At 57.3% G+C, this 23,441-nt stretch overlaps 1 protein-coding gene across 1 annotated transcript in view; it reads left to right on the top strand.

Annotated features, from left to right (window-relative positions):
* Positions 1-301: 301 nt before the first annotated feature.
* FBN3 (fibrillin 3) overlaps positions 302-23,441 on the top strand; it is a gene marked incomplete at its 5' end in the record, with an annotated part of 59,277 nt that continues 36,137 nt past the window's right edge. Inside the window, 28 exons of the mRNA XM_061188808.1 lie at positions 302-438; positions 574-656; positions 1,245-1,343; positions 1,698-1,793; positions 2,039-2,134; positions 3,933-4,130; positions 4,241-4,366; positions 7,155-7,307; positions 7,419-7,604; positions 7,993-8,136; positions 8,219-8,338; positions 8,460-8,585; positions 11,435-11,557; positions 11,679-11,954; positions 12,230-12,283; positions 13,820-13,945; positions 14,034-14,159; positions 15,328-15,447; positions 15,562-15,699; positions 15,809-15,859; positions 16,130-16,255; positions 18,061-18,285; positions 18,464-18,589; positions 18,944-19,072; positions 20,109-20,234; positions 21,216-21,341; positions 22,177-22,299; positions 22,469-22,594. Coding sequence (XP_061044791.1) covers positions 302-438; positions 574-656; positions 1,245-1,343; positions 1,698-1,793; positions 2,039-2,134; positions 3,933-4,130; positions 4,241-4,366; positions 7,155-7,307; positions 7,419-7,604; positions 7,993-8,136; positions 8,219-8,338; positions 8,460-8,585; positions 11,435-11,557; positions 11,679-11,954; positions 12,230-12,283; positions 13,820-13,945; positions 14,034-14,159; positions 15,328-15,447; positions 15,562-15,699; positions 15,809-15,859; positions 16,130-16,255; positions 18,061-18,285; positions 18,464-18,589; positions 18,944-19,072; positions 20,109-20,234; positions 21,216-21,341; positions 22,177-22,299; positions 22,469-22,594 — 3,685 coding nt within the window. The remainder of the gene's footprint in view (positions 439-573; positions 657-1,244; positions 1,344-1,697; positions 1,794-2,038; positions 2,135-3,932; positions 4,131-4,240; positions 4,367-7,154; positions 7,308-7,418; positions 7,605-7,992; positions 8,137-8,218; positions 8,339-8,459; positions 8,586-11,434; positions 11,558-11,678; positions 11,955-12,229; positions 12,284-13,819; positions 13,946-14,033; positions 14,160-15,327; positions 15,448-15,561; positions 15,700-15,808; positions 15,860-16,129; positions 16,256-18,060; positions 18,286-18,463; positions 18,590-18,943; positions 19,073-20,108; positions 20,235-21,215; positions 21,342-22,176; positions 22,300-22,468; positions 22,595-23,441) is intronic.

Below are 23,441 nucleotides of genomic sequence, written 5' to 3' on the forward strand. Positions count from 1 at the left end.
TGTGTCTGCCCCGACACCCTTCTCTTGGATGACTCCATCGCTGAGACATCACACCTCCTCCGAGAAGCCTCCCCTGACTGTTCACCTGCTTGCGGGTCGGGGTTGGATGCCTCCCTGGGCTCCCAGTTTCTCCATCCCGGCAGCCGTCCCACTGCTTCTGGTTCTCCTGGGTGCCCCGTGGCCAAGGGCTTCTTGCTGAGGTTGACTCTGCTTCCTCTCCGCAGCCTCCAAGGGACACATCATGGTTCTGGAGGGTCTGTGCTTGACAAGGAGAAGGGCCGGCACCCACACCATGGCCCGGGACCCCTTGGCTCGGCTCCTGCTGGCCTGGACAGCCCTGTCATGTGTGGCGGGTGTCCAAGGCCGTTGGGATGGGGCCGTGGAGCCTGCAGGTCTCGGACGTGTGCGCAGGCGTGGCAGCCCAGGCTTCTTGCAGGGGTGTGTGGTACCCGGGATGCTGAGAAGCCCCTGGGGGTGTGGGCTGGGCTGGGCTGGCCTGCTAGGTGAGGGGGATGAGGCCCAGGGGATGTCCAGCTGGGCAGGGGCTCACCAGCCATGCCTGCTCTCCTGAAGGCCGAATGTGTGTGGCTCCCGATTTCATGCCTACTGCTGCCCCGGCTGGAGGACGCTGCCCGGTGGGAACCAGTGTGTCGTGCGTGAGTGTCGCTCCCTTCTGGAGGTGTGGGGCGCAGGCAGGGGACACTGGGGCAGTTCTCTTACTTACTGCCAGCAAGTCCAGCCTTGTTTAAAAGTGGACTTGGCCTGGGACGTCTGGCTAAGCCACAGGAATGGCCCTTGCTTCTGTCTGCAGGCTCCCAGGCCACCCGCCTGTGTTTCTTTGTCGTACAACTTCCCTTTGTCTGTCTGCTTGTTGGTCCGTCTGTCTGTCTCAGTCTCTGTCTCTTTCTGTCTTGGTCTCTCTCTGAGTCTCTGTCTCTCTGTGTCTGTCTTTTTCTCTGTGTGTGTGTGTCTCTCTCTCAGTCTCTGTTTCCCCACTCCCACCCCATTCTAATGTGTCTAGAATCCGACTCTGCTCCCAGGAGACGCCCCCTCGCCTCCTCCCCAACAGTACAGCCAGCGCCCCAGCACCTCCAGCTTCTGTCCTTACTACTCAGCGTTTCTGGCCCAAAGAGCACCTCTGTCTCCCAATGGCTCCAGCAGAGCCTCGGCCCCCGGGGCACCCATGGGGTGGGGACGGCGGAGGATTCGGGTCCTGGCCTTGACCGTAGCCTGCTACCCTTCAGCGGTCTGTAGGCACGCCTGCGGCGAGGGCTTCTGCTCCCGACCCAACCTGTGTGCCTGTGCCGATGGGAAGCTGGCCCCCAGCTGCGGGGTGAGCCGAGGTGAGCAGGAAGTGACCCCCCCAGGACTTCCCTGGCGGTCCAGTGGGTAAGACTCTGCGCTCCCAACGCAGGGGACCTGGGTTCGATCCCTGGTCGGGAAAGATCCCGCATGCTGCGTGGCGAGGTCAAAAAAAAAGAGTAAAAAAATGAAAAAAAAATTATAAGCTTAAAAAAAAAGAAAGAAAGAAAGTGAGCCCCCCAGGGGTGGGAAGAGAAGGTGAGAGGCTTCCCGAAGCTTCTGGGAGCCCAGGCTGGTTTTGCTGAAGGACCAGAGCCAGGCTGGGTGCACCTGGTCCCGGCGCCTTGTACATGCATCTCGGGGCCTTCCTGTGTGTCCCTCTTCCCCGCCCACAGGGTCGGGGTGCGGTGTGAGCTGCATGAATGGGGGCAGCTGCCGAGGGGAGTCCTGCCTGTGCCAGAGGGGCTACACGGGCACCGTGTGTGGGCAACGTGAGTACCCATCACACACACCTGGGCTTGGGACCCCAGAGGTCAGGTCTCTGCTGCCACCTGCCCACTGCCCACGGGTCACTCCTCTGGGACCAGGATTGGAGGGGACACACTCATTGTCACAATCTTATCTCTTGGTCTGGGCCGGATTGTGGGGATTCCTGCGTGAAGGAGGGCTCGCCGGAGCCCCAGCTCCCTCTGCTGCTGGGGACCTCAGGCCACACACATCCCCACTTCCTCCACAGCCGTCTGTGACCACGGCTGCCACAACGGGGGACGCTGCATCGGGCCGAACCGCTGCGCCTGTGTGTACGGCTTCATGGGGCCTCAGTGTGAGAAAGGTACGAAGCTGAGCGCGGGGCAGGGGTTTGGGGGGAGGAGGGCTTCCTGGCAGCCCCTGAGACGTGGCCAGGCCCTGGGAGAGTCCAGCTGACCTCCTTCCTGCTGTCCCTGCTGCTGTGAAGGGCAGAGAAACTGTGCTCCAGGGAAGGGAGTCACGGAGGGCTTCCTGTAGAAGGGATAAGTCGAGTTCATGAGATGGACACGCCCCCTCATGTTGCATCCTTACTGTTGAAATGATCCCACGGGCTGAGGTGGGTGAGGTCACCTGTTGGGAGGCTGTTACCAAGACAAACACGGTGGAAACAACAATGTTTTGTGAGAAGTTGGATGTTGGGGGGGTGGGGTGGGCAAGGGGAGGGATGGAAGCAGGGACAAATCCCAGGTCTGCTCTGAAAACTGGAGGGAAGGTGGTGCAGCCGGGGGTAGGGAGGGGGAAGACCCTGAGGCTCAGTGTTGGCCGAGGAGCCTGTGGATCACCCAGGAGGCAGCTGGACACCCAGGCCTGGGGCTGCCCCATCCACGGGGCTGAAGCCCAGAGGATGGTTGAGGTTCTTGGGGAAGAAAAGGGAGGGCGATTTAAGGGTCCACCAGAGAAATGGAGGCCATGGGCGGCTGAGAATGAGAAAGTGAACAAGAGCAGGTGGTGTTGGGGATGCCCAGGCTGGCGAGCTTTTCAGCTGTAGGAGCCATCAGAGTGCCCTGTGTGTCCAAGGAGCCCGGGAAGGCAAAAATGGGCAGGACCTTGGGACTCACCCCAGTGTGAAGGGTGCTGCTGGGGATGGAGGCCCATCTGTGGCCGAAGCCGGGTTGGAGAGGGTATAGCCATGAATCAGAAGCTGGAGGGGCTGGGGGTTACCTGGGTTTGAGAGTGAGCATTTGGAAACTGGATTTGGCAAGAAAACAGAGTTGGAATTCGGGCTGACATGGGGAGCAGTCGGGATGGCTGAGGGAAAATGAAGGTTAGTGGAGAGGGTGGGAGAGGAGAGGCCTGGAGGGGGGGGCGGGGGCCCCAGAGAGAGGCAGGGTTGGGCGCCTAGGCAGGAGTGAGTGGGGTTCCAGGGTCCTGGATGACTGAGGTGAGATTCTGGGGGCCGTGTTTTGCTTTAGGAAGTCAGGACTGTCGCGGGTCTCCCCTCCTTCATACAGGCCTGGGGGCTGGCTTTGGCGTCTCCTTCTGGAAGGGGCTTCCCTTGGTCCAGTGCCAGCCCCTTGATTGGAGCCATCTGGAGGATGGAGCCAGGAAGTCACATCTGGGCCCGTGCACGGCGGTGGGGGGACCAATGAGACCACCTTCAGCTGGGTGGGGAGGGGGTGTCAGGGATGCAGAGTTGTGGGTTCAGAGCATTTGGGCGGATGCTGGGTCTGGGAGATTTGGCAGAGCCAGATGTGTGCTCAAGGATGAGAGAGGCTCTCCAGCGGGGCATCCATGGGTCCCTGCCCGGGCTTGAAGGGAGGGTGAGCCTGGGGGAGTGGTGGGGGTCTCCAGACATGCCCTGGGCTTTGTAGGCTTGGAGGTCCTGGCCTCTGTTGGAGGTTGGTTGGAGAATGCTTTGGAGAGAAAGGGTTTTGAAGGGTGAATAGGAGTTCATCAGGTAAGGAAGGGGAACAGTATGAGTAAAGGCTTGTGGTCAGGAAAAAAACCTGGTGTGTTGGTATAGGGAGGCTGGGAAGGTGGCTACCGCCGTGGTCCAGGCGAGAGAGGTAGAGGCCTGAGTTGAGCTTGCCGGGATGGAAATGCAGAAGACTATGGGGTGGGGGCAGCCTGAGGCCAGCTGCCCACATCCATCTGCCCTGCAGACTACCGGACAGGGCCCTGCTTTGGTCGAGTGGGCCTGGAGGGGTGCCAGCACCAGCTGACAGGCCTCGTCTGCACCAAGGCGCTCTGCTGTGCCACTGTGGGCCGGGCCTGGGGCTTCCCATGTGAGCTCTGCTCTGCTCAGCCACACCCCTGCCGCCGGGGCTTCATCCCCAATATACACACGGGGGCCTGCCAAGGTGAGTGGTGGGCCCAGTGCGTGAGGACCGAGGTCCTGGAAGCCAGGGCTGAGTGGGAGCCCTCAGCAGCCTTGGTTTCTCCCTCTGACGTGCCTCTCATTCCCTTGCAGACGTGGATGAGTGCCAGGCTATCCCAGGCCTGTGCCAGGGGGGCAGCTGTGTCAACTCTGTGGGTTCCTTTGAGTGCCGCTGCCCAGCTGGACACCAGCTCAGTGAGAAGAGCGCCAAGTGTGAAGGTGGGCGACGAGGAGCGGTTCAAGCTGGGACCTCCTCTCCGCTCTGGGCGGCTCAGGCTCCCCTGCAAGGAGGAGGAGGTGGAGGTGGGGTAAGGCTGGTGGGGGGCTGGACCCTAACCGGACATCTATCTACACAGACGTGGACGAGTGTCTCAGCGTGCCAGGCCTCTGCTCCGGGGGCGACTGCACCAACACGGTCGGGAGCTACGTGTGCGCCTGTCCCCGTGGTTATGCCAGCAGCCTGGACGGTACCCGTTGCCTGGGTGAGCCAGGGCCCAGGGGGGCTGGAGGGGCAGAGGGCAGGTAGGAGACAGACCCTCTGCTCATCTATCTCTGCAACCCTCTGGCCCTCGGCCTCCTCTAGCTCTTCGATTTCTATGTCCTTCTGTCTTTTTTGGACCCCGGTTTCCATCCCCTCGTTAATTCTGGTTCCTTACCCATTGGCCTTTGTGCTCTCTGGACCCCAGTCTGAGAGGCCCTCTAGCCCCCATCTCTATGCCCTTTAGCTCTCTGGTCCCCTGTCTCGGTGTCTTGGCTTCACGGGCCTCCTGTGCCCCTCTGCCCCTCGGACTCTATGCCCTTCTGGCTCACTGGTTGCCTTTCTTCCCTTTCTGGCTCCCGCCTCTGTGCCCCTCTAGCTCCCGCCTCTATGCCCCTCTGTCCCTCTAGCCCCCACCTCTATGCCCCTGTGCCCCTCTAGCCCCCACCTCTATGCCCCTCTGCCCCTCTAGCCCCCGTCTCGATGCCCATCTGGTTATCTGGCCTCCATCTTTACGCTCTTCTGCCCATTACCCTCTCTGGCCCCGTCTCTGTATCCCTCTTTCCGCTCCCGAAGACTTTTTAAAAGTACCCCATCTTCCCCCACACCGTGTTTGAGATAAACTGAGGCCCAGAGAGGGGGAGGTTTGCTTAAGCCAAATCCACAAGTCCAGAAGAGAGAGCTACCCACACCCCAACTCCCCAGACCACCCCGCTCCCTACCCCCAGCCAGGGTGGGGTCGTCTGGGCTGTGCCTCCTGGAGGCTCACCCTTCTGGCTGGTGGGGGGGATCCTTGGGCTCTCACTCCCTGTCCTGCTGTCTTGATGAGCTGGTCATTAGACTTCAGAGGTTGCCAGTGGCCAACAGGGCCGGCCAGGAACACTTGTGGTGGGGCATGGGCAGCGTCTTGGTTTGGGGAGGTGGGGTGGGCTTGGCAGGTCTCCAGCACCACTCGGACCTCTCAGGCTGGGTCTCTACCAGCCAGGACAGGGAATATTGTGTCTGGAGTTCTGCCAGTGTGCCATGGCCAGCGCCAGACCTATTTATTCCTCCACCTCTGGGGGCCATCTTGGCTGGCATGGAGGCTACCTCTGGGCACGTCCCCTGGACTGTGGGGCATTTCCCAACTACTAAATAGCAGAGCCTAGATTTGAACCAAGGTCAGGTGTCCTCTGAACATGGGCTTGGAATTCAGTCCTGGGTTCCAACTGCTACTTAAGCTGCTTGCATACTCTGTGACCTTGGGCGAGTGACTTAACTTCTCTGGGCCTCAGCTGCCTCATCTGTGAAATGGAGATAATGGCAGTACTAAACCACATGGGGAGGATTAAATAACAATTTATGAAGAGATTTGCCCAGGGCTGGATGTAGAGGGCACTTAACACACATTCACGAAGACAGGGGAGCAGGGAAGTTGGGGTTGTGACTGCTTAGCAGGGCCTGATCACAGTAGGCGCTTAATAAGCAAAGGCAGCATCATTTTCGTCAAAATTCTTACATTTTGTCTCGTCTTCCCTACTTGAGAAGCAGCTGCTTGGTCAGGTCCCCTGGGGTTCAGGGATTTGGGTTTCCATCCCGCCTCACTCTCCAGCAGCTGTGTGACCTTGAACAAGTCTGTTGACCTCTTCTCTCCTGGGCAGGCCCAGTCCTGTTCGTGGGCCAGGGGTAGTGCTGGGAGTGCAGAGCCTCAACTCCCACACATGCACCTGGGGACCCCCCCACCCCTCCCGCCAGGTGCATGGAGTATGGCTGGGGAGGTGGAAACGCTTGCTGTTTTCTCCGCCTCGGGCAGCTCAGGGACAGCTGCAAGGGCCCTCCCGGCTGGTGGGAGGGGTTTTTCCGCTGTGGGCCACTGGCCAACATCTGTGGGTTTTCAAACCTAAAAATATGCTCTTCTGGAGTCAGAGCTTGAGAAATATGATCACCGTGTAACGCCATCAGGCTCGAGGGCACAGTGGAAGCGTCTGTGGTTCTCGTACCTGGGGAATCTCTGCCTCAGTCTCCCCAAGAGTTGCAGCCATCAGTCCACCAGTCTGCTCCCCCAGCCCCTCCTCAAATTCACAGCCTCTTAGGTTTCCCCAGAATGCCCAGGGCTGGTAGGTGGGGACACACAGATACAGATCCCAGCATCTCTGCTTGGGCACCCAGCATGACTTCTCACCGGGGCAACCCCCTGAACCAGGGGTCTTCCTCAGTGTGGTTGAATACCCACAGTGACAGGGAGCTTCCTAACAATGCCAGCTTTAGATGTTGGGACACTTTTGCTCAGCATGAGCCCAAGTCTCCCTCCCTGGGGTAATTTGGAAATCTTGGTAATAAGATCCTCACTCAGTGAGGATCGGCCACGTGCCAGATACGGTGCACTCTGCAACACTCTACCGAGGTGAGGTGGGTGCTCTGAGCATCTCCTATCCATGGATGGAGAAACTGAGGCACAGAGAGGCAAGGAGGTCTGTCCTGCAGATGGTGCTGGTAGAGCTGGGATTTGAAGTCTGTAACGGAGCCTCCCGACCCCCCACCCCCTTGCAGACCACCGTGCTGGCACCTGCTTCTCGGCGCTGATCGTGGGCCGCTGTGCCGGAGACCTCGCTGGCCACTATACCCATAGGCAGTGCTGCTGTGATACGGGCAGGTGCTGGGCAGTTGGCCCGGCCCCTGAGCTGTGTCCTCCGCGGGGCTCTGGTGAGTGGCCTGGGGCCACCTCCCACCTTCCTCTGCCCCCAGAGCTTGGCCTGTGGGTTGGGATCCCGGGGCACAACCGAAGGCTTGGCCTCCAACACCGCTTCCTTGCAGATGAGTTCCAGCGACTGTGTGCCCTGGGGCTCCCGCTGCTGCCCGCCTACCCAGGCCCCTTCCCCGGCCTCCCTGGCTTCGGATCCAGTGGCAGTGTGGGTCCTGGCCTGGGGCCGGCCCAGCACAGGCCCCACGGCTCCAGTGGGCGTGGGGTTCCCAGCCTGGGCCTTGGTGACGCCAACGTTGGTGAGGACTTGGGATCCAAGGTTCCTCCCTTGGGGGAAAGGGGGTCCAGGCCTCAGAGACAGAGAGTCAGGGCTTTGGAGTGTGGGTCCTGGCCTGGGCAGTAGGGATGAAAGTACTGACAGTGGTCTGGGGCTGGGGGTAGATTGGGGATCCAGGCCTCCAGGTCAGGGTTTGGGTTTTAGGTGAGGGTCTAGGGCTGGGGTGGGGGGCTGGGGGTCTCAGCCAGGGTGGAGGTGTGAATCTAGGGCAGGACTCTCGGCTGAAGTGGGAGAGCCTGGCCATAGGGGTAGGGTTCCAGCTTCTTGAGTGGGTGTCTGAACCCGGAGGTGAGGTCCAGACCCAGGGGTCCAGCGCATGCTCGGTTGCCCCACGTCGGCCCTACTCACAGGCACAGCCACGCTGAACCAGACCATTGACATCTGCCGACACTTCACCAACCTGTGTCTCAATGGCCGCTGCCTGCCCACGTCTTCCAGCTACCACTGCGAGTGTAACGTGGGCTACACCCAGGACGTTCGGGGGGAGTGCATCGGTGAGCAGCGGCTGGGGCAGGGGTGGGCTGGGGGCAGGGGGAGCGCCCTGGCGGGCTGGGGCTCAGGGTCCTCTGCCTGCAGACGTGGACGAATGTGCCAGCAGCCCCTGCCACCACGGAGACTGCGTCAACACCCCCGGCTCCTACCACTGCCGGTGCGGGGAGGGCTTTCAGGCGACGCTCACCAAGCAGGAGTGCCTGGGTATGGCCGTCCATCGGAGAGTGGGGGGTGACCGGGAGCCTGGCTGATGGAACCTGCATCTGAATTAGAGCCTGGGGGCTAGGAGGACGCCTGCTGACTGCCCCTCCTGCCTCCCCACCAGACGTGGACGAGTGCATCGCCAGCAGTGGCCTCTGCCACCACGGCCGCTGCGTCAACACAGCAGGCAGCTTCCAGTGTGTCTGCAATGCAGGCTTCGAGCTCGGCCCCGACGGCAAGAACTGTGTGGGTGAGTTGAGGGTGGGCGGGTGGGGAAGCGGCTTCTGGGCCCCAGTAGCTGCCTTTTGCATCCTGCCGTTCCTGCTGCATCCCCCACCTCCCCCCTCACGGTGGGTCCTCTGCTCCCCTTTCTGAGCCGAACCTGCCCATCTGAGATCCTCCTGTGGTCTGTCCGCCCCCTACTCACGCCTTCATTCTCTCCTTCCTGAATTCATTCCCTGAATCCCAGGAAGGGGCCTCTGGGGTAAGACCATGCCATCAGCTGCCTGCCCCTGCCCCTGACTCATGGCCCCTCACCTGTCCTCGAGAGAGTCTGGCCTCTGAGAGAGGTGGGTCAGGACCATGGAGAGCGCCCCGATCTCAGGCTCCCTGGGGGGTATGGGGGTGCCACCCAAGCTCCCCACAGCTTGTAGGGGCCACCGGGGACTCCCTTTATTCTTTTCTGTCATGCTTTCTGAGGAGACCTGCCTTGCAGTCTTCCCTCATCAGGAAGGATTTTCTTCCTTTCATTCTTTTTTTTTTTTTTTGGCAGAGCATTTACTTTCTATTGATTTTTAGATACATTTAGAAAGTTGATTATTAAATTAGCTATTCTCTTAGCATTAACTTTAGGTATAGTAATTTATGTCTGTGCATAAATCATTATTAATTTTATTTGCATTGTTTTTTATTAGTTAGATATCACCTACTGAAAGTAATTTTGATTAATTCATTGTTTTATAATTTTACCATCATGTCTTTCTTTTTTTTTTTTAATTTTTGGCTGCATTGGGTCTTCGTTGCTGCACACGGGCTTCTCATTGTGGTGACTTCTCTTGTTGTGGAGCACAGGCTCTAGGTGCACAGGCTTCAGTAGCTGTGGCGCGTGGGTTCAGTAGTTGTGGCTTGTGGGCTCTAGAGCGCAGGCTCAGTAGTTGTGGCGCATGGGCTTAGTTGCTCTGAGGCATGTGGGAACTTCCCGGACCAGGGCTCGAACCCGTGTCGCCTGCATTGGTAGGCGGATTCTTAACAACTGCACCACCAGGGAAGCCCTACCGTCAAGTCTTTAATATTTCCTGTAGATCTCTGAATAGTCTGTAACCAGTAAGAGTTGAAATCCTTAATCAGTGTTTTTCTTGGTACATATAAATTTTATTTTTTTAATTTATTTTTTGTCGTTGAAGTGTAGTTGATTTACAATGTTGTGTTAGTTTCAGGTGTACAGCAAAGTGATTCAGTTATACATATACATGTATCTATTCTTTTTCGGATTCTTTTCCTTTATGGGTTATTACAAAGTACTGAGTATAGTTCCCTGTGCATTCTTTCATTTTTAAAAAACCTTTTTAGCATCTTTATTGATATATCATTCCATACCATAAAAGTGGCCATTTAAAGTGTACACTTCAATGGCTTGTAGTACAAGCATCACCACAATCTAAGTTTAGAACCTCTTTATCACCTCCTGTCCATTAGCAGTTATTCCAGAATTCTCTCTCTTCCCCCCCAGCCCTCGACACTAGGCTAATCGACTTTCGGTCTCCATGGATTTGCCTGTTCGGGGCATTTCGTATAAATGGAATCACATACTCCGTGGCCTTTTGTGACTGGCTTCTTTCACGGAGCATCATGTTTTCAAGGTCCATCCATGTTGTAGCAGGTGTCAGAACGTCATTCCTCTTTATTGTCAAATGACATTCCATTATATGAGTAGACCACATTTTGTTTATACCGTCATCAGTTAATGGCTATTTGGGTTGTTCCCACTTTTTGCTGTTGTGGATAATGCTGCTATGAATGTTCACGTACAAGTTTTGGTGTGGACCTTATATTCATTTATTCTTTTCTTTCCTTCCCTCCCTCCCTCCCTTCTTTCCTTCCTTCCTTTTGGTACAGTCCTTTATTGTTCAAAACTGATACTTTGGTAAGCAAATCATTTCTGCACCCACCGCCTTCCTTTAAATTAGACTGTTTTCCTCTCAGCTGACGGTTTTTGCCCTTTTCTTTTTAAATTCAAGTGAGATTCACACAAGATAAATTTAATCATTTAAAAGTGAAAAATTCAGTGGCGTGTATTTAGTAGTTCCCAATGTTGTGCACCCACATTTGCTCAATTTTTTTCTGCAGGAAAATAAACGTAGCATTTTTAAGTGAACAATTTGGTGGCACTTAGGATATTTCCAAGGTCGTGCAATGACCATCTCATTTATGCAATTCTTTTTTGCATTTTAAAAAATCCTGGCACAATATACATAGTGTACAATTTACCATTTAACCCTTTTTTTTCTGTTCCATTATAGTTTATTACAAGATATTGAATATATAGTTCCCTGGGCTATACAGTAGGACCTCGTTGTTTATCTATTTTATGTACAGTAGTGTGTATCAGCTCCATTCCTACCCTTTTTTAAGGGAACAGTTTGGTGGCATTTAGTACATTACATAAAGTCATGCAAACACTACCTCATTTTTTCCATTTTTTTTGCATTTTTTATTGTGGTGAAATATACATATTTACCATTTTAACCATTTTTAAAGGAACAATTGGTGGCACTTAGTGCAATGTTGTGTAACCACCACACCTGACTTATTCGACTTTGAACAACTATTTATGGAGCATCTACGGTGTGCCAGGATGGAAGATGCAGACTTGAGCTAGTGGCCCCAGTCTTGCCCCAGGGGAGTTCACACTCCAGCAGTTCACTATATCCAAGTCGACATAGTCCCCAACAGTCACATTTTGTCCTGTCAGGCTCGAACTGCCCTGGGAAGGGTCCCTGGAAAAGTGAGAGGGCGGGGCTGGTCTACCTGGCAGGGCTGGCCCAAAGAGGGGTGACTGCTGGGACCCTGCTGGGAACCAGCCTCTCCCGGTGTCCCCAGACCACAACGAGTGTGCCACCACCACCATGTGTGCCAACGGAGTGTGCCTGAACGAGGACGGCAGCTTCACGTGCCTCTGCAAACCCGGCTTCCTGCTGGCGCCCGGTGGCCGGCACTGCGTGGGTGAGGCTGGAGGCTGGACCACAGGGGAGTGATGGGGATGGGGAGGAAGAGATGAGGGGAGGCGGCAAGGGCGGGTGGCGGGGGACTGGGACCTGTCGCAGTTGCCCACGGCCCCCCGCAGACATCGACGAGTGCCGGACACCGGGCATCTGTATGAACGGCCACTGTACCAACACCGAGGGCTCCTTCCGCTGCCACTGCCTGGGGGGGCTCGCGGTGGGCGCGGATGGCCGCGTGTGCGTGGACACCCACGTGCGTAGCACGTGCTACGGGACCCTCGACAAGGGCTCCTGTGCCCGCCCCTTCCCCGGTGCCGTCACCAAATCTGAGTGCTGCTGTGCGAGCCCCGACCACGGGTTTGGGGAGCCCTGCCAGCTGTGTCCTGCCAAGAACTCCGGTGAGGGTCGGCTGCCCCACCTACACCCGCTTTCCTTTAGTTCTTGCTTCTAGTTTATCACCCAGGGGGCAGGAGGGGACAGTGGTGGGGGGCTTGGCTCCTATGGGGTGGGGGGGGATTTCTCTCCCCAAGAAGACACGGAAGGAAGTTGCTCTTCCCATTGGGGGGGCATCTTAGTCCCAGACCCTCGCTCAGCTCCAAGGGGCCACGTCTTGGGCGTGGTTTGGGTTCGGCAATGGCCAGTGACCCCTCTCGCTCTGCTCCCGCCACCCCAGCCGAGTTCCAGGCCCTGTGCAGCAGCGGTCTTGGCATCACCACGGATGGCAGAGGTGAGCGGGGCAGTGCTGGGACAGAGGGGTGGGGTCGTGGTTGGGCACTGTCAGGTCGCTGGGGCTGCCGTAATAAAGTACCACAGGCTGGGAGGCTTCAGCAACAGACGTTTATTCTCCCACAGTTCTGGAGAGGCTAAAAGTCCGAGATCAAGGTGTGAGCAGGGATGGCTCTTTCCGAGGCTGTGAGGGAGAGTCTGTCCCGTGCCTCTCCCACAGCTTCTGGCACTTCACTGTTAAATCTTCAGCTGGTAGAATCATCACCCTGATCTCTGCCTTCATCTTTTTTTTTTCTAAGTTTACAATGTTGTGTTAGTTTCAGGTGTACAGCAAAGTGATTCAGTTATACATACATATCTATTTTTCAGATTCTTTTCCCTTATAGGTTATTAAAAATATTGAGTTCCCTGTGCTATACCGTAGATCCTTGTTGGTTAACTGTTTTATATATAGTATTGTGTATATGTTATTCCCAAACTCCTAATTCATCCCCAGGCCCTCTGCCTTCATCTTGTTTTTTCACGCCGTGTAGCTTGCAGGATCTTAGTTCCCCGACCAGGGATTGAACCCGTGCCCTCGGCAGTGAAAATGCAGAGGCCTAACCACTGGACAATCAGGGAATTCCCCCTCTGCCTTCCTCTTGACATGGGGTTCTCCTTGTGCGTCTGTGCCCAAATTTCCCCCTTTTATAAGGATACAGTCATATTGGAATGGATTGTGGGTCCACCCTAATGACCTTGTTTTAACTGGATCACCTCTGTAAAGTCCTTGTCTCCAAATAAAGTCACATGCTGAGATCCTGGGGGTTAGGACTCCAACCTATGACACCATTCCTTCCTGAAACAGCCTTTCTGCCTGAGCAAGAAATAAAAGGACTTAGAAGAGTCAGATTTCCCATCCACTGCTAGGCCATCAGGGCAGGACAGATGTCCACCCCTCCCCCACCCCCCTGTCAGTTAAAGGGACAGATTCTGCAACCAGATGCGTGGGTTGGAATCCTGGCCCTACTAGTTATTGATTGAATAACCTCAGGCAAGTTACCTACCATCTCTGTGCCTCCTTGTCTGTACGGTGGAGATAACGGTAAGACCCATTTCAGGGATGTTGTGAGAATCAAATGAGTTAATATGCTTGGCACAAAATAGTAAACATCCTATAATGGTAGTGATTATGATTGCACTTTTTTTTTTTTAATTATGTTGCTGCCATATAAACATCTGTTCCATGAGTTCCAAACTGGGGACAGTTTTGCCCCCCCTCCCGAGGGGCCATTTGGCAATGTCTGGACAAATATTGGGGAGGGTGCTACTGGCATCTCCTGGGTAAGGCTGGGAATGCTGCTCGACATCCTACAATGCACAGGACTCCCCCCGTCACAGCAAAGGATGATCTGGCCCCAAATATCCACAGTGCTGAGAAACCCTGGTTTCAAGGGGAAGGAGGCAGGGTCTAGGCTGGAGCTCTGGCCCCGGGGGACATGGCTTCTGGAGCCTCCAGGGAGCCAGGGCAGCTGCTGACGCCCACCTCCTGGTGCAGACATCAACGAGTGTGCCCTCGACCCTGATGTCTGTGCCAACGGTATGTGTGAGAACCTGCGGGGCAGCTACCGCTGCATCTGCAACCTGGGCTACGAGGCAGGCGCAGCCGGCAAGGAGTGCATGGGTGAGCGTGCCCGGCAAGTGGAAGGGCAGGTGGGTGGGCCGCCCCCACTGCACACCCCTCACCCCGCTCTCCCCCCCTCACCCTGCAGATGTGGATGAGTGTGCACTCAACAGCCTCCTGTGTGACAACGGGCGGTGCCGGAACAGCCCTGGCAGCTACAGCTGCTCCTGCCCCCAGGGCTTCAGCTTCCGGCAAGACACGGAGACCTGCGAAGGTACAGGGTCCCGGGGCACACAGCCACGCACACATACATTCAGATACTTATGCACGCTGCATGCTGCGGGTACACACATGCTCAAAGACGCATGTATCCCTGCATTCACGCACACAGACACGCTCAAAGGCATACATGTATTCACACTCAGTCTCACAGTTACACACACTCGTAGGTACACACACAATACCCACATTCACACACTTATTCTCACACTTTACACGCATGTTCACAGCCACAGTTACACCCTCAAAGGCACACCCTTATGCACTCAGACCCTCTGACATTCACACATGTGTGCATATGATCACTCAGTTACATACACCGGTACTCACACAAAACACACTCACATACCTATATTCACACTCACAGACATTCCCAGTCACACACCCTCACGTGCACACTCTCAAAGACATGTGTGTGCCCACATTCTTTCACTCACCCTTTCACACACTTAGGCTCACAGCCACACACACTTATGTGTGCAGTCACACACACCCTCACATACCTGCACAGTTGTGCACTCACATGCTCATACACACTCACGCTTATACACAAGAATACGTGCCCATCCTCCCTGTCACACACGTGCACTCACTGACACATACACGTTCAAGTGTGCATGCTCGCCATTGCCCACACACACTTTGTTGTGATGACCTTGCCCATCGCATAGATCCCTTGGCACTCACAGACACCTGCGCGCGCGCGCACGCGCACACACAGTCACGCACAAGCTTTCCGTCTGGCCCCACCCCTCCCCTGGTCCTTTGTCTTCTTTCCAGCTGACACCCCTCCCCCACCCTGGCCACACCCAGGCCTCCATCCCCTCTGGGTTTTCCTCCTGCCTCTCACCTGTCGTGTGCCATGACCGACCCTTTGAGGGCCACGGTTCCCCACCGTGCCTATCCCTCTGCACTTTTACCTGTGTGCGCTCCCAGGACCCTGCACGTCAGTGTGCTTGTGCAGATGCACAAGACGATTCAGTGCAAACTCACGTGCGTCTGAGCCCGCGCAGTCCGTTCCCTTGTATTCTGACCGCTTGCGCCCCCTGCCTCTGGACTTTGGCAGCCGCGGGGAGGAGGGGCTCCTGGTCAGGTGGGGCTCCCCCTCCTGCAGCTCAGGACTCGCTGGGGGGTGGGGCGGCTGGGGGGTGCTGTCCTCGCAGACATCGACGAGTGCCTGTCCAATCCGTGTGTGAACGGCGTGTGCCGCAACCTGGCCGGCTCCTACGCCTGCGAGTGCGCCCCTGGCAGCCGCCTGGGACCCTCCGGCACCGTGTGCTTAGGTGAGAGGCCCCACGGAGCAGCGGGGACCCCGACGCCCCTGAGTAGGCTGGGTCTCTGCGGGTCGGCGTGCAGGTGTGGGCCCGCCAGATGAGACAGCAAGCCCCTCCCCGCAGACAGCACCAAAGGCACCTGCTGGCTAAAGGTCCAGGATGGCCGCTGCGAGGCGAACCTGCACGGAGCCACCCTGCGGTCCGAGTGCTGCGCCACGCTCGGGGCTGCCTGGGGGAGCCCCTGCGAACGCTGTGACATGGGTAATGCCCTGGGGGGGGGCTCCGGGGGCTCCCACGCCATCGGGACAACTGGGGTGGGACAGATCCCCTGTGTTTGAGTGGAGAGAGTGACTCCTCTCCCCAACCACAGACCCCGCCTGTGCCCGTGGCTTCGCCCGCGTGAAGGGGCTCAGCTGCGAAGGTAACCCCCATCCCCACCCTCTGCGGTTCGCCCTCCAAGCCACACGTGGGCGAGTGTCATGGGGGCTGCCTGGGGCCCCTCCCTGAAGCCATTTGAGATCGAGACATTCTCCCTCCTTGGTATCTGGGTCTTCCCCGCGATCCGCCAGCCCCTGAGGCTGGCACTGCCCCTTACCCCTCCCCAAGGACCACGTGGTGTCCTGAGGCCCCAGGGGAACAGCTCCTGGGAGCCTCCAGCCCTTGCCTCTCCTCCTTGCCTGCCGCTGCCCAGATGTGAACGAGTGTGAGGTCTTCCCGGGGGTCTGTCCCAATGGGCGCTGCCTCAACACCGCTGGCTCCTTCCACTGCGAGTGTCTTGAAGGCCTGACACTGGATGCCACGGGCCGGCTGTGCGTGGGTGAGTGCGGGCTGGGTCCCCATACAGGGCCCCCTGCCCTTCATTGCCTCCACTCCCAGCGGCTGGAGACCCCTCCTAGGGACAAGCGGGATCTCGGGGGTCCTCCGGGACCCTCTGCTTACTGCCCACCTCCTGCCCACGTGTCTCCAAAGACATATGTTTTGGGGGATGCATCTTCTTAACTGCCCGTCTAAGGAAGGTCATTGCAGATGGCAAAATCTCGTGGAATAATATTTGCAACCTTTGTTTATTCTTTCTTGTTACCGAGTAAGGTTTACACGGGGGGATTTGAGCAGGAGGCACCTCTAGCATGAGTGCTGAGTGATGCTGGTGAACCTTCCCCAGCATCCAGGGCTCAAACCCTCACCCTGAATGGCTTACCCTCAGTCTCAAAGGCCTGAGATATTTTCCCCCTCGATGAGGGCTTCTTGCTTTGTCCCTATCAACATCTTGAACAGGACATTTCTTGGCCAAAAGCATGTGCCAGCCAGCAGGTAGCGCTCCGAGTTCTATCAGCTTTTCCTCCTGTAGTCCCATCAATCCATTGGTGGCCTCCTTGGGGTCACCTTGGAGCCTGGTCAACATAAGGCAGATGGGCCCTGATGACCCTTCTCAACTTCGATTTCCTTCTAAAGTGAGCTTCAGGTGTGCAGCGGGTCTTCTTGCTGATTCCAAAAGGTGAGCAAGGAAAGAAAGTAACTGAGTAAAGAGAAAAAAGCCATTGCTGAATTCACGGCCAGGTGAAATGGCTCAGTCTGGTCAGCCCTGGACCAAGGCACTGGGTACACAGGAACTTAAGACAGATCCCTGTGTGTCATGGCACTTCTGCTTATCTTTATTTTTTCCTAAAGATTCTGTAACAGGGTCTTGTCCTCAAATAGACCCATTTAAACGTATGTTCCTTTTGTAAAGAGTGAGAAGTTGTCTTAGACCAGGGATTAGCCAACTGTTTCTGCAAAGGGCCAGAGAGTAAATATTTTCAGCTTTTGGGGCCTCACAGTCTGTTGCAGCTACTCAGCTCTGCTGTGTAGTGTAAGAACAGCCACAGACAGTACAGAAACAAATGGATGTGGCTGTGTGTCAATAAAACTTTATTTACAAAAACAGGAGGCTGGCACCCCAGGCCGTAGTTAACCAGTCCCATTCTTAGACCCTCATGTCTGGTGCTGAGGAAGGCTTATCCACTCCCAGATTATTCTAAGGGAGTTTTATAGGTTAAACACACACACTCTGGAGCCAGATGGCCTGGTTTGAACCCCACTCTACCTCTTACTAACTGTTTGGCCTCAGGTCAGCTACCTAATCCTTCTCTGCCTCAGTTTTCTTGCCTGTAAAATGGGCATGATGATAATATTTTCCTCTTGGTGTTATTTTGAGGATTCAATGGATTGATGAGCTTAGAACAGTGCCCATCACATAGCAAGCACCTAGCAGTGCAAGTTATTATTATAGTGTAACTTTTGGATTATACCATTATTCAAATGTAACTGTTGGATTATATCATTTTTAAAATGTAACTGTTGGGAATTCCCTGGTGGTCCAGTGGTTAGGACTCAGTGCTCTCACTGCTGGGGGCCCCAGGTTTGATCCCTGGTCAGGGAACTAAGATCCCACCAGCCGCGCAGCGCTGCCAAAAAAAAAAAAAAACTAAAGGAAGTATTGGATGATATCGAATCTCAGCATGAGGAAGTCACTCTTCCCGTTGGGGAGGAAGTTTCACAAGAAGCTGCTGAAGGAGGCTCTAATGCCTGTCGTGGCAGGCACAGTGTGGCAGGGGCAGGACTGGTGACTGCCCCTCCTTGCAGATGTGCGCCTGGAGCTTTGTTTCCTGCATTGGGATGAGGATGAATGTGGGGCTGCCCTGCCCGGCAAGTACCGGATGGACGTCTGCTGCTGCTCCTTGGGGGCCGCGTGGGGGGCCGCGTGTGAGGCGTGCCCTGAGCCTGAGTCCCCAGCGTTTGCCAGCCTGTGTCCCCGGGGGCTGGGCTTTGCCAGCCGGGACTTCCTATCAGGCCAGCCCTTCTATAAAGGTGTGTTTGGGCTCAGGGAGCCTGGTGGATGGGGAGAGGGCACAGCGTGGGCAGAGGCCTGGAGATGGGAAGTGTGTTTGGGAGAGAGCAAACATCTGTGGCCAGAGGGGTGAACGCTCAGGAGGTGGGGACCCAGAGACATCGGGGCAGCCTGACGTTTTGTGCTCCCATGCTGCAGATGTGAACGAGTGCAAAGCCTTCCCCGGGCTGTGTGCGCACGGCACCTGCCGCAACACCGTGGGCAGCTTTCGTTGCTCCTGTGCTGGGGGCTTTGCCCTGGACGCCCAGGAAAGGAACTGCACAGGTGCGTGCCCGCATCTGCTTCCTGGGCGGTGGGGGGCGCCTACAGGGATGGGGGCCACGAACTAGAGGCACCTAAAAGACAAGAACCGGCCTTTTCCTGCCTGTCTACCTGCCTGCTCTGTGACCGAGGACAGCTCAACACCTTCTCTGGGCCTTCGGGATCCCAGCTATAAAAGGAGGGACTGGCAGAAGTGGCCTCCAGGGGCCTCCAGGCTGGAAGGAAATTCCCTACCCTTGTCTGGGGTGCAGTCACGGCACCTCTGTTAACCTGGCTCAGTTCAGCGGCTTGGGGCTCCCATGTACCCCTGGGTGTTTGCACATGTGGAGGCCCAGCCCGTGCCCACTCTCTCCACAGACATTGACGAGTGCCGCATCTCCCCTGACCTCTGTGGCCAGGGTACCTGCGTCAACACCCCTGGCAGCTTCGAGTGTGAGTGTTTCCATGGCTATGAGAGTGGCTTCATGATGATGAAGAACTGCATGGGTAGGCAGCCACCCCGGGAAGGGTGATGCTCGGGGGTCTCGGGGCCAAGCCGAGGGATGGGGGTGACGTTGCTGTGATGGATGTAGGTGGAGGGGGCTGGAGTGGAGAGAAGCCATGATCCAGCTGGGACACGGCAAGTGTGGGCGTCATCCCTGTAGGCTGCTGGACATTGGGTGTGGCATTCAGATGAGAAGCCTGGGAACCAAGATTCGGGCAGGTCTCCTGGGGGGTCGTAGCATGAGAAGAGGAGGGGGCCCGGGACAGAGGAGCCTCTTCCCCTTTCATTCACTTTTTCATTCAGTGAACATTTCATGTGCATCTACTCAGGGGAACCACAGAGAGCTCGGCAGCAGAGGGCCATTTTCTCGGAGCTCATGACCTAATGGGGAGACAGATGTTTAATAAAATAAATCCCCAGACAAATGCAAAATAAATAGCCACTGTCATAAGCACTTGAAAGGGCCATATGGTGCAGTGGGAGCATAGACCCCTAGGATGTATCTCATTCTGTGGGCTGAGAGAGTTGGAGTAATTGGGGTGAAGAGGGACTGAAGAGTGGCTTGAAGAAAGAACAGTGCGTGCAAAGGCCCTGGGGTGGACGTGAAGGATAGAAGGAGCTGCTGTGTGGAGGGCCGGGTGGGAGGGGGAACAGCACCTGAGGGGTGGAAGGAGGCCCATGAGGCTGGAGTGGGAGGAGAGTGGGGGTGGGTGGTGAGGTCCCCCACTCCATGTGCTGATGCCTGGAGGGGCTGGGCCTTGCCTTCCCTCTGTGTCCTCCGAGGGGGGGGGGTGCTTCTCAGGGCCTCCTTCAGCTCCAGGAGTGTCAGCCTGTGTCCCTGATAATTCTGAGAATTCCAGCTTCCCTCCCAGTCTGACTCCCATGGGTCACCCAAGTCCCAAAACTCCAGGCACTTTCAGCTTCAGCCAGGGTGACAGGGTTGGGGGAGAGGGGCACAGGGAGAAGCTTCCACAAGCCACATCACACCCTGCCAGGTCAGCGTCCTCACACCTCCTCTCTCTCTCTCCACACGCCCAGACGTGGATGAGTGTGCCCGGGACCCACTGCTGTGCCGGGGAGGCACCTGTACCAACACGGATGGGAGCTATGAGTGCCAGTGCCCTGCTGGACATGCGCTGGTGTCCAAGGGCACTGCTTGTGAGGGTGAGTGTGGGTTGCATGAGGGAGATGATGGGAGTGTGTGTTTGTGCATCTCCCTGAGTACATACTTAGGTATATGTGTGCATACGTGTGTCAGTCTCTATGCATGTGAGCGGTCGCATGCATGAGGTAGCATGGGTGCAGGTCATTGTGCGTCCGTGTGATATGACTGTGCGTGGGTGTGAGGCGGGGGGAGTGTGTATTTGTGTGTCTGTGTGAGCATGCAGGTGTGTATCTGGGAATGTGTCTGTACAAGAGTGTGTGCATGGGTGTTTATGTGTGAGTCTGTGAGTGTTTACACAAGGATGCGTGTTCTTATGTGAGGGGATGTGGTGTTTGTGCATCTACATGAGCTTGTGAGAGAATGTGTGTCTAGGTGTGGATGTGTGTTTGCACACGGGTGGGTGTGTTTGTGGCTGGGGATGTGTGCATGTGGGTGTGGGTGTGCGTGTCTGTCGAGGGTGAGTGTGTTTGCATATGAGTGGGTGTGAGGTGTATTTGTGAGTCTTATGAGTGTGCATGTGGCTGTGAAGGTGTGTCTACTGAGGGTGATTGTGTTTGCATGTGAGTGGGTGTGAGGGTGTGTTTGTGTGTGAGCTGTGTGCACGTAGGTGCATGGATCAGGGTGTGGGTGTTATCTGCTGAGGGTGAGTGTGTATTCAAGGGTGTTTTTTGGGTGAGTCCTGTGGGTGTGCACGTGGGTGGGCACGTGGTCTTGTGGGTGTGCACGTGGGTGGGCACGTGGTCTTGTGGGTGTGCACGTGGGTGGGCACGTGGATCTGGGTGTGGGTGCGTGTTTGTACAAGGGTGAGGTGTGGACTCACACCTGTGGTGGCGTGTGGATGCCAGGAGCATGAATGCATCGGAGTGCACACGTGTCCCAGTGCCTCGGGGTCCTGCAGATGGCGGCTGAACACAGGCCGGGCCTTCCCTGGGGCCCCTCCCCTACCTGCTGTCCCCACCAGCCATGTGCTCCCCCTGCAGACGTTGATGAGTGCTCCCTGAGTGACGGCCTGTGTCCCCACGGCCAGTGCGTCAACGTCATCGGTGCCTTCCAGTGCTCATGCCACGCCGGCTTCCAGAGCACACCTGACCGCCAAGGCTGCGTGGGTGAGACCGCGCCCGCCCCCAGCCCCAGCCCCAGCCGAGGCCCCCACTACCACAGCAGTCTCTCCAAGTCCCTGCCTCTGCTGGCCCCGCCCCCTAGTCAGACCCCTGCTTGACCCGCCCCCGCCCCCCATCTCTCTCCCACCTCCCCCTGCCTCCCGTCCCACCACGCCCCCACCTCGCTCCCGCCACGCCCCACCTCGGCCAGCCTCCCGCCCTGCCACGCCCACCCACCTCACTTCCGCCACGCCCCCACCTCGCCCTGCCTCCCGCCCCGCCCCGCTCCCCACCTCTCTCCCACCACGCCCCCACCTCGCCCTGCCTCCCGCCCTGCCACGCCCACCCACCTCGCTCCCACCACACCCCCACCTCGCCCTGCCTCCCGCCACGCCACGCCCCCCACCTCGCTCCCACCACGCCCCCACCTCGCCCTGCCTCCCGCCCTGCCACGCTCACCCACCTCGCTCCCACTACACCCCCACCTCGCCCAGCCTCCCGCCCTGCCACGCTCACCCACCTCACTCCCGCCACGCCCCCACCTCGCCCTGCCTCCCGCCACGCCACGCCCACCCACCTCACTCCCGCCACGCCCCCACCTCGCCCTGCCTCCCGCCCCGCCACGCCCCCCACTCGCTCCCGCCGCGCCCCCACCTCGCCCTGCCTCCCGCCACGCCCCGCCCCCACCTCGCTCCCGCCACGCCCCCACCTCGCCCTGCCTCCCGCCACGCCACGCCCCCCTACTCGCTCCCACCACGCCCCCACCTCGCCCTGCCTCCCACCCCGCCACGACCCCCACCTCACTCCCGCTACGCCCCCTACCTCGCTCTGCCTCCCGCAGACGTGGACGAATGCCGCTCTGGGAACGGTGGGTGCCACGTGCACTGCGTTAACACCGAGGGCAGCTACCGGTGTGGCTGCAGACACGGCTACTCGCTGATGCCCGATGGGAGGGCGTGTGCAGGTGGGTGGGCGCGGCCCCCTCCCTCCGCCTGGGATGGGGAACACACCTTTCCTGACCCAGACGCAGCCGGCCAGACCCGGGACAGGCCGCTGACCCTGCAGCAGGGTCCCTGGGGCTCCCCCTCCATCCCTGCCTGCCTGCAGCCCAGCCCCCCACCCTGCTCCCCCAGACGTGGACGAGTGTGAGGAGAACCCGGACATCTGTGACGGGGGCCAGTGCATCAACGTGCCGGGGGGTCACCGCTGCCTCTGCTACGACGGCTTTGTGGCCACGCTGGACATGAGGACGTGTGTAGGTGAGGAGCTGGGACTACATACAGGTGGAGGAGGCAGCTTCACAGTTCACCCACCAGGCCTTCCACAAGGAGGCCACGTGGGCAAGACAGACGCCAGTCCCATCCCCGTCACACGCGGGCAGGGGAGATGAGGCTTTGCACTTGGCGGTCTGCTCCTGGCCACCTGTGCCTAGAGCCCCTGCACCAAGACCCGTGGGATCTCATTCACAGCAGCAGAGGCCCTTGAACCTTGTTATTTTATGAACAGTTATTGAACACTTACCGTGTACCCAGTGCATACAGAGGCGCGTGCCCTGTTCTGAAAGCAATGTATAAGATCACTGCAGACCAAGGGGTTTTCTGCAGAGGAAGGTGAGCTAGATGGAAAGACACTGTATTCTCTGAGCCCTGCTTGGGGACCCAGGCTGTTTGGGCCGTGATCACCGTCCTGTCCTGGCTGCAGGTCATCACGGGGCCCAGGGAGCAGATGTCTACGGGGTGCCCCATCAGGGCAGAGCTGGGGCCAGCGTGAGGAAGTACCAGGAAGTAAAAAACATGACCCTCCCAGGGAGATGTGTCCAGCCCAGGGCAGCTTAAAGCATTCCTGATCACAGGTGTCTTAGGAAACACTGAAGAAAAGGGGGCTTAGGACCAAGTTAAATAGGAAATGCTGCTTCCTCCATCCTTTCTTGCAGATCCACGTTGGCATAAAGGCTCTGAAAAGGCCTGCAGGAGAAAAAAATCCAGTTAGCTTTGTTTAACTCAGCGTTGTCTAAATGTATTGGTATAAAATCCTTTTGGGAATGCATGTCCGGTGTGTTCCACGGAATATGTGCTGTAGACTGTTAACTGAATATTCGCGGCTGCC

This window comes from Eubalaena glacialis, chromosome 4, assembly GCF_028564815.1.
Source record: "Eubalaena glacialis isolate mEubGla1 chromosome 4, mEubGla1.1.hap2.+ XY, whole genome shotgun sequence".
In the NCBI taxonomy this organism is placed as follows: Eukaryota; Metazoa; Chordata; class Mammalia; order Artiodactyla; family Balaenidae; genus Eubalaena; species Eubalaena glacialis.